We start from the raw sequence: 9,292 nt of genomic DNA, 5'->3' as shown, positions 1-9,292 counted from the left end.
AAAAAAAAAAAAAAAAAAAAAAAAAGAATTCAGAGAGCCTGGCCCTGAGCTGAGGCTAATCCCCAAATACACATGCAGTTTGGTGTGACAGGGAGGGGCTTACTGGGCTTCAGCCCTGGCACTGTCCACTTGACCTCAGCAGCTCCAGGCAGAGTGGGGAGAGCTCAGGGTCCCATTCTAGAACAGAATCCAGCACTGAAATGAGGATGAAGTGATTTTAGCATCATTTTATGACTCGTTGTTGATTTAGTTTATTAATTATCCATGATTATTGATCATAATTGTTGCTGAGCATCCTGAGGCCTCAGAAGTTAGCCCTTTGCCCTCACCCCATGGGGGCCCTGCCCTCGCCTTCCGGGAAGGACAAACACGGGAAGAGGTCAGTGTCCGAGCTGCCCCTGCCACCCTCCCTTGGGGCCTCATTGCTTCAGACGCTCACCGCAGACACTCACTGCACCGGAGTGAGCACGACCATCATGTCCATGCTGGTGGCCTTTCTCTTGTTCTGGGGTGAGGCCTCCCGGGGTCTGGGTCCCTGGGGCGGGAAGGGGCTGGAAAGGGAGACTCACCGGGGCTGTCTCCGCAGGTCTCCCCATGGGCCCAGTGACAGAAGCAGCCACATGTGAGTGCAGGACTGAGGTCTGGGAATGGTGGGCCCAGGCCGTGGGTGAGCCCTGTCCCTGTGGCCCTGAGCTGATCCCAGCCACCCCTTGCAGTTTATGAGACCCAGCCCAGCCTGTGGGCAGAGTCCGAATCGCTGCTGAAACCCTCGGCCAATGTGATGCTGACGTGCCAGGCCCGCCTGGGGACCCCAGACTTCCAGCTGTTCAAGAATGGGGTGGCCCAGGAGCCCGTGCACCTTGACTCACCTGCCATCAAGCACCAGTTCCTGCTGACGGGTGACACCCAGGGCCGCTACCGCTGCCGCTCAGGGTTGTTCACAGGATGGACCCAGCTGAGCAAGCTGCTGGAGCTGACGGGGCCAAGTAAGCTGGGGCATGAATTGGGGGCCAGGAGGCAGTGAGTAGGTGGCTGACAGGGGGGCCTCCCGTCCTCCAAGTCACCTGATGTCTCTGAGCCTCAATCTTCCCATCTGTCGAATGGGGTGATATCTGTGCTAACCCCAGAGTGTTGTGAGGAATAAATGGTTGTGTCCCCAGCAGGCCCGGCATGCCATACAGCTCCCACGCACTCCTTTCTCTTGCTGTATGCCTTGTTTCCACCAGTGCCTGGCTGCCTTTTCCCAGCAATGCCCTCTATCCCTGTCTCCCTCACATTTTTTGAGGATGGGGCCCAGGTTCTGCTGGGCTTCCCCTGTCTCCCGTGTTATACAGAACCACTCTTCAACTCCACCCCACCCACAGAGTCCTTGCCTCCTCCCTGGCTCTCAATGACGCCTGTGTCCTGGATCACGCCCGGTCTGAACACGACAGCAGTGTGCCGAGGCGGGCTTCGGGGTGTGACTTTTCTGCTGAAGCGGGAAGGCGACCATGAGTTTCTGGAGATGCCTGAGGCCCAGGAGGGTGTGGAGGCCGCCTTTCCTGTCCACCAGGCTGGCAACTATAGCTGCAGCTACCGGACCCATGTGGCAGGCGCCCTCTCTGAGCCCAGCGCTACCGTGATCATTGAGGAGCTTGGTGACTGTGGGAATCATCTCTGGGAGATGCTGGGGAGGGGGTTACAGGGGGCATGTCCACATTGACCCTGACCTCCATGCTGAATGCCCCTGCCCAGGACCAGGTCCAGGAAGCTGGCCACACAGTTGCCTGGGTCTGATGGTTGCAAAGGAGTTTGGGCAGAGGATGCCCAAAGAATGGAAGGGTGGGCCGGGTACCGTGGCTTATGCCTATAATCCCAGCTCTTTGGGAGGCTGAGGCCGGTGGATCACAAGGTCAAGAGATTGAGACCAGCCTGGCCAACATGGTGAAACCCTGTCTCTACTAAAAATAGAAAAATTAGCCAGGTGTGGTGGCAGGTGCCTGTAGTCCCAGCTATTTGGGAGGCTGAGGCAAGAGAATCCATTGAACCCAGGAGGCGGAAGTTGCAGTGAGCCGAGATGGCGCCACTGCACTCCAGCCTGGGTCACAAGAACGAAACTCCGTTTCAAAAAAAAAGAATGGAAGGGTGTTCCTGGGGCTGCCACCTGGAGGGCAGAGGTCTGGGGACTGGGCAGAGGGCAGCTCCAGGGATGGGGCAGCCCAGTAATGCTGCCTGCATTGCAGCTGCACCACCACCACCTGTGCTGATGCACCATGGAGAGTCCGCCCAGGTCCTGCGCCCTGGTAACAAGGTGACCCTCGCCTGCGTGGCTCCCCTGAGTGGAGTGCACTTCCAGCTGTGGCGCGGGGAGAAAGAGCTGCTGGTACCCAGGAGCAGCACCAGCCCAGACCGCATCTTCTTTCACCTGAACGCGGTGGCCCTGGGGGATGGAGGTCACTACACCTGCCGCTACCGGCTGCATGACAACGAAAACGCCTGGTCCGGGGACAGTGCGCCAGTCGAGCTGATTCTGAGCGATGGTGAGCCGGGGCCAGCAGGGTCAGGGGCTTGGCTGGGTCCCGGGGGAGCAGGAGCAGTACCAGGTGTAGAGCCTGGGGAAGTGCAACACTCTGGGCCAGGGTCCAATCCCAACTTTACCCGCCCACCGCCCCCCCCACCGCCCCACCATTAAAGATCCTGAACTGCCAATGGGACGATGAGCTTGGCAACTTTCAGGCCCCACAAAGAATAACTGGGTGAACAGGTCTGGCCCAGGCCACAGGGGGCACCACCTGGCCGGGGGCCCATCCTGGCTGCCAGGTCTGCGTGGGCACTGAGGGCCTGTCCTGAGGCAGCTTCTCTGCTCGCTTGCCCTGGGCCTGACGGTGTTTAGCAAACTCTGAGCACGGGACAGCAAACCCCATGCCCAGCGGACCACAGGGGCCCCTCAGTAGCGCGGACATTGGGGCGGTGCCCAGAAGACGCTTGGGGAGCAAATCCACTACTGAGCGGCATCGTGCACCAGGCATCAAGCCATGCACAAAACATGTCCCCGTCCCCGCTTCCCGTCTGTGTCTATAGACAAATTACTAAGAAACAGTGAAAGGGTGCGTGCGTGTGAGATATCCAAGAAGGACTGGGCTGGAAAGGTGGGGCGGGGCCGGAGGAGGCGAGGGAGGAAACTGGCCAGATCACTGCGGGCAAAAGACTCAGCCAAAGCAAAGAGCGCGAGGCCAGACCACGCGTTAGGGCCGAGCCATCCGCTCGGCGCCCGGGTCAGCCCGCGTGCTGCTCCGCAGAGACGCTGCCTGCGCCGGAGTTCACTGCGGAGCCTGCGAGTCGGAACCCGGAGCCCGGCACGCGCGTGCGGCTGCGGTGCCTGGCGCCCCTGGAGGGCGCGCGCTTCGCCCTGGTGCGCGAGGACGGGGGCGGGCACCGCGTGCACCGTTTGCAGAGCCCCGCTGGGACCGAGGCACTCTTCGAGCTGCACAACATTTCGGTGGCCGACTCCGCCAACTACAGCTGCGTCTACGTGGACCTGAAGCCGCCTTTTGGGGGCTCCGCGCCCAGCGAGCGCTTGGAGCTGCGTGTGGACGGTGAGCTGGCGGGGCACCAGCGAGGGCGGGCGCGGGTTCAGTGCCCCTCGGGGCCTCCTGCCTTTGCCCGCCTTTCCTTGGGCGTCTGACGGCGGCGCTCTGGGCCTTGGTTCAGCCCCCATCAACTACTCTGGTGGGAAGCAGGCGATCGGTGGTCCAGGGTCCTGGGGACGCCTGGAATTTTGGCTTATTTCCCGCGGGTCACAAGCCCGTAGGTCACGTGTAGCATCGTAGTCAGCAGCAGGGAGGCTGGACCCAGGTTTTCTTGGTCAGATTCGTGCAGCTCTGTGGCTGCTCTGTTTTTCTTACTGGCCATGTCAGTCGTCGTACTGGCCCCCCAGCCCCGGCCCCAGGCCAGCAGGCGCACGGCTGATGTCCCTCTCCCCAGCCCCGCCGTCCCCAGCTCTGTTTGTCCCTCTGATTTCCTCACCGACGTCTCCAGGACTCGGAGCCCAGCGGAGCCTGAGAGCACAGGTCTGACCTCCAGACCTTGAGTTGTGCTGTTTGCTGGGAGCACTGTTTTCTCTTTTCTTTTTTCTCTTTTCTTTTCATTTCCTTTCCTTTCTTTTTTCTTTCTCTTTCTTTTCTTTTCTTTCTCTCTCTCTCTCTCCCCCACTTCCTTCTCTCCCCCCATCTCTCCCTCCCCTCCCCTCCCCTCCCCTCCCCTCCCCTCCCCTCCCCTTCCCTCTTCCTTTTGCTTTTTGGATAACTTACTTTTATTCTTTCAGGCTGGAGAGCAGTGGCGCAATCTCAGCTCACTGCAACCTTCGCCTTCTGGGTTCAAGCAGTTCTCCTGCCTCAGTCTCCTGAGTAGCTGGGATTAGAGGCGCGTGCCACCACGCCCATCTAATTTTTGTATTTTTAGTAGAAATGGAGTTTCGCTATGTTGGCCAGGCTGGTCTTGAACTCCTGATCTCATGATCTGCCCACCTCGGCCTCCCAAAGTGCTGGGATTACAGTTGTGAGTCACCATGCCTGGCCTATTCTTGCAGTTTTACAAGCCACCTTCCACAATTGATGAAAAATGTTTAATTTTGGCCAGGCAAAGTGGCTCACGCCTGTAATCACAGCACTTTGGGAGGCCGAGGTGGGTGCATCATAAGGTCAGGAGTTCAAGACCAGCCTGGCCAACATGGAGAAACCCTGTCTCTACTAAAAATACAAAATCAGCCAGCCGTGGTGGCGCATGCCTGTAATCCCAGCTACTTGGGAGGCTGAGGCAGGAGAATCACTTGAATCCAGGAGGTGGAGGTTGCAGTGAGTCCAGTTAGTGCCACTGCACTCCAGCCTGGGTAAGAAGAGCGAAACTCCATCTCAAAAAAAAAAAGTTTAATCTTTAAATTGTACATCATTATCCTAAACTCCAAATTTTATCACTCTCCTTCAAGTCTGAAGAAAATGATTAATTTACCAAGCTCCACAGACAACACAGTCCCATTGACATAACATTTAGTATAATGTCCTACTCTCCTTTTAGAATTAAGTACAGCCAGTATCAAACTGGCCTGAAATCTGATTGTGTTCCCGGCTCAGAATAACTGTAGTAAATTTGTAAATCCACACTAAGACACAAAATTAAACTAGGATGTGTTTACGTTTCACAGTAAAAATCAACATTACGATTTTATCAAGTTTCAACATTATAGTTAATCCAATCAAGCTTTCAAAATGCCTGATTAGCTGTCAATTAATTGCAAGTAACTTCATGTAGTTAGCCCAGCATTTCAAAATGGATAGGGAATATAACTTTTAAAATGCGAAAGTATATTATACATATTGCACTTTCCTGCTAGGCTGAGCTAGTATCTTCCATGGCAAGATACTCAAACTAATGAATAAAATACATGTTTAAATCAAGTACTTATATGTACTTCATTAATTTCCCTGAAATTATCAACAGCGTTACCAAAATCTTCCATGATTTTGTAAGATTTGATTCCTTACAGTTGATCCTTTTTCTGAGATGGAGTTTCATTCTGTCACCCGGGCTGGAGTGCAGTGGCGGGATCTCGGCTCACTGCAACCTCCGCCTCCCAGGTTCAAGCAATTTTCCTGCCTCTGCCTCCCGAGTAGCTGGGATTACAGGCGCACGCTGCCACGCCCGGCTAACTATTTGTATTTTAGTAGAGATGGGGTTGCACCGTGTTGCCCAGGCTGGTCTCGACCTCCTGAGCTCAGGCAATCCGCCTGCCTCGGTCTCCCAAAGTGCTGGGATTACAGGTGTGAGCCACTGCGCCCGACACCTTAAATACACTTTTAAATTTAAGTTTAACTTACGGAGGGAAAAAACCTCATCTATTGACATAAATGGTATGTCCTTTTTTGGTTCCTCCCTGAAGGAGCACCGTTTTCTCCATCATTTCTTTTTCCCTTCACCCGTCCGAGGGACCGAGGCTGGGGACCCCAGAAACCCCAGAGCAGGCCCGAATCTGGGACTTCCACGGTCCCGGGGGAGGGGTGCGGGGAACACCAGACACCGAGGTGTCAAGCGGATGTCCAGGGTGTGAAGGCAGCGGGCGCAGCTCGGCGGGGCCGGAGGAGCCGTCTGCGCTCAGGAACGAGAGAGAGGGAAGATGAAGCCGGGGCTGAGGCGCAGGTGCGGGCGCGGCCTGGGGTGTGGCCGGGCCCGACCACCCGCCCGCTCCGCCCAGGACCCCCTCCCAGGCCTCAGCTCCGGGCAGCGTGGAGTGGGGCGGTGCTGGCGGGCCGAGACGCCGTCCTGCGCTGCGAGGGCCCCATCCCCGACGTCACCTTCGAGCTGCTGCGCGAGGGCGAGACGAAGGCCGTGGACACGGTCCACACCCCCGAGGCCGCTGCGAACTTCGAGCTGACCTTTGTGGGGCCCCAGCACGCTGGCAGCTACAGGTGCCGCTACCGCTCCTGGGGGCCCAACACCTTCGAGTCGGAGCTCAGCGACCCCGTGGAGCTCCTGGTGGCAGGTGACGTTTCCCTGGGTCCCATCCGCTGGCGTTTGCCTGGGCTGTGCCCACCTCCAGGAGGGCCTCTCCCGGCTCCTCCCTTGGGCACCGTGGTTAGCGCTGGGTCTCCCCAGGGCTCGTGGGGGAATCACGGGCGAGGAAGCGCCCAGCAAAGGCTCTGCAGCTGGAGGCACAGATGGGGGTCTCGGCTGGCAGCCCATCACGCGCTTCCCGGGGGCGGCAGGGAGGTCGGCCTTGATTTCCGCAGGGAGGAGGGTATAGGATTTCCCCTCCTCCTCCACTTCTCTTTTCTCCCGTTGTCTAGAAAGCTGATGCAGCCGCGGGCCAGGGTGCTGCTGGTGTCCTCAGAAGTGCGGGGGATTCTGGACTGGCTCCCACCCGTCCTGTTGCAGCAGAAGGCTGGGCTCCCTGGGGGGCTGGAGGGCGCTCCCTCATTCCTGCTAGGAATTAATAAATGTGAAGAGAGAGTTTGTTTAAAATGTCTTGGACTCCCAGGGCTGAGTGGGCTGGAATCCTGTGTCCTGAAAGTGGATGGGTTCCTTTTCTTTTTTGAGACAGGGTCTCACTCTGTCACCCAGGCTGGAGCCCAGTGGTGCAGTCGGGCTTCCTGCAGCCTGGATCTCCCAGGTTCAAGCGATCCTCCTGCCTCAGCCTCCCAAGTAGCTGGGAGCCTGGGCATGCATCGCCACGTCTAGAAATTATTATTTTTTGTAGAGCTATGTTGCCCAAGCTTGTCTTGAATTCCTGGCCTTAAGTGATCCTCTTGCCTCAGCCTCCTGAGTAGCTAGGACTACAGGCATGAGCCACCTTACCTGGCCAACTCACATTTTTCTTTCTATTATTTATTTTTTGTGGAGATGAGTCTCACTATGTTGCCCAGGTGGTCTTGAACTCTTGGGCTCAAGTAATCCCCCTGCCTCAGCCTCCCAAAGTGTTGGGATTACAGGTGGGAGCCACAGCACCCGGCCAACCAACGCTTCTCAGGGACTCCATCTGTGCTCTTCCAGGACGCTGCCTCTTACTCACTGGGCACCTTGGCCTGGTCCCAGCAGGTATAGGCAGGTTGCTTGAGGTTCCAGACGTACCCACCTCTACCTTGACCACATAAACCTCATCACCAAGAGGAAGTTCAGGGAAGCTGCATTTTGTGGTCTTGTCCTCCCAGTCACAGGGTGGTAGTGCTAGGCTGTTCCCAGCCTCCCACAGCAGAGCTGGACGCTGTGGAAATGGCTGGATTCCTCTGTGTTCTTTCCCATTATCCCTGGGCTCTGAGTCCCCTTTGCGCCATCTGACATCTGATGCCTTCCCAACCACTGCTGAGTTTCTGCCTGGAGCTGGGCCTCAAGGTCCTGGCACACAGAAGATGCGTATCAGTATTATCAACTAATAGTTGATAAATTGTGTTTCTCAACAAATTTGCTAGTGGTCTGGTTTACTGCCTTAGTAATATCTAGTTCCTAATATGCCTATGCATTTTAATGTCTGCACAGTCTGTGATGATGTCACTTCTCTCATGCCTGATGTGTCCTCTCTTTCTCTCTCTTGCTAGTGGTTTATCAATTTTTAAAACCTTTTCTTCTTTATTTGTTTTTGAGACAGAGTTTTGCTCTTGTTGCCCAGGCTGGAGTGCAATGGCGCGATTTTGGCTCACTGCAACCTCCACCTCCTGGGTTCAAGTGATTCTCGTGCCTCAGCCTCCTGAGTAGCTGGGCTTACAGGCACCCACGACCACACCCAGCTAATTTTTGTGTTTTTAGTAGAGATGGGGTTTCACCTTGCTGGTTTGCCAGGCTGGTCTCCAACTCCTGAGCTCAGGTGATCCACCCGCCTCAGCCTCCCAAAGTGCTGGGATACAGGTGTGAGCCACCACGCCCAGCCCCAGCTTAGTTTTTAAAAAGTTGATTTTGGGCCGGGCGCGGTGGCTCAAGCCTGTAATCCCAGCACTTTGGGAGGCTGAGATGGGCGGATCACGAGGTCAGGAGATCGAGACCATCCTGGCTGACACGGTGAAACCCCGTCTCTACTTTAAAAATACAAAAAAACTAGCCGGGCAAGGTGGCCGGCGCCTGTAGTCCCAGCTACTCGGGAGGCTGAGGCAGGAGAATGGCGTGAACCCGGGAGGCGGAGCTTGCAGTGAGCTGAGGTCCGGCCACTGCACTCCAGCCTGGGCGGCAGAGCGAGACTCCGTCTCAAAAAAAAAAAAAAAAAAAAAAAGTTGATTTTAACTATTCTAATAGGTGTGTAGACATATCTAATAGTGGTTTTCCTTTCATTTCCTTAATGGCTGATGATGTTAAGCATTTTTTCCCCATGTGTTTAGTTGCCATCTATATAGCGTCTTTGATGAAATGTCTGTTTATGTATTTTGTGCATTTTACAAAATTGGGTTGTTTTCTTTTTTCTTTTCTTTTCTTTTTTTTGAGATGGAGTCCTGCTGTGTCGCCCAGGCTGGGGTGCAGTGGCATGATCTCAGCTCACCGGAACTTCCACCGCCCAGGTCAAGCAATTCAACCCCTCAGCCTCCCAAGTAGCTGGGATTACAGGCATGTGCCACCACACCGGCTGGTTTTTGTATTTTTAGTGGAGAGGGGGTTTCACCATGTTGGCCAGACTGGTCGTCAACTCCTGACCTCAGGTGATCCACCTGCCTCGGCCTCCCAAAGTGTTGGGATTACAGGCATGAGCTACCGTGCCCGGCCTGTTTGTTTTCTTACTATTGAGTTTTGTTTGTTTGCTTTTGGTTTTGTTTGTTTTTCCTCCCAGACTCTCGCTCTGTTG

At 55.6% G+C, this 9,292-nt stretch overlaps 1 protein-coding gene across 1 annotated transcript; it reads left to right on the top strand.

Annotated features, from left to right (window-relative positions):
• Positions 1–242: 242 nt before the first annotated feature.
• On the top strand, positions 243–6,981 carry LOC105488053 (alpha-1-B glycoprotein). The gene is made up of 8 exons (XM_011751727.3): positions 243–510; positions 587–622; positions 717–986; positions 1,365–1,637; positions 2,223–2,519; positions 3,279–3,575; positions 6,227–6,514; positions 6,819–6,981. Exons 1-8 carry the CDS (start codon positions 333–335, stop codon positions 6,824–6,826), a joined length of 1,647 nt encoding a protein of 548 aa, XP_011750029.2. The 5' UTR covers positions 243–332; the 3' UTR covers positions 6,827–6,981.
• The last annotated feature ends 2,311 nt before the right edge of the window (positions 6,982–9,292 follow it).

Source organism: Macaca nemestrina, chromosome 20, assembly GCF_043159975.1.
Source record: "Macaca nemestrina isolate mMacNem1 chromosome 20, mMacNem.hap1, whole genome shotgun sequence".
NCBI classification, from domain to species: Eukaryota; Metazoa; Chordata; class Mammalia; order Primates; family Cercopithecidae; genus Macaca; species Macaca nemestrina.
Note: the sequence above shows the minus strand (reverse complement) of the source record. Positions and strands in the feature narration are given on the sequence as shown.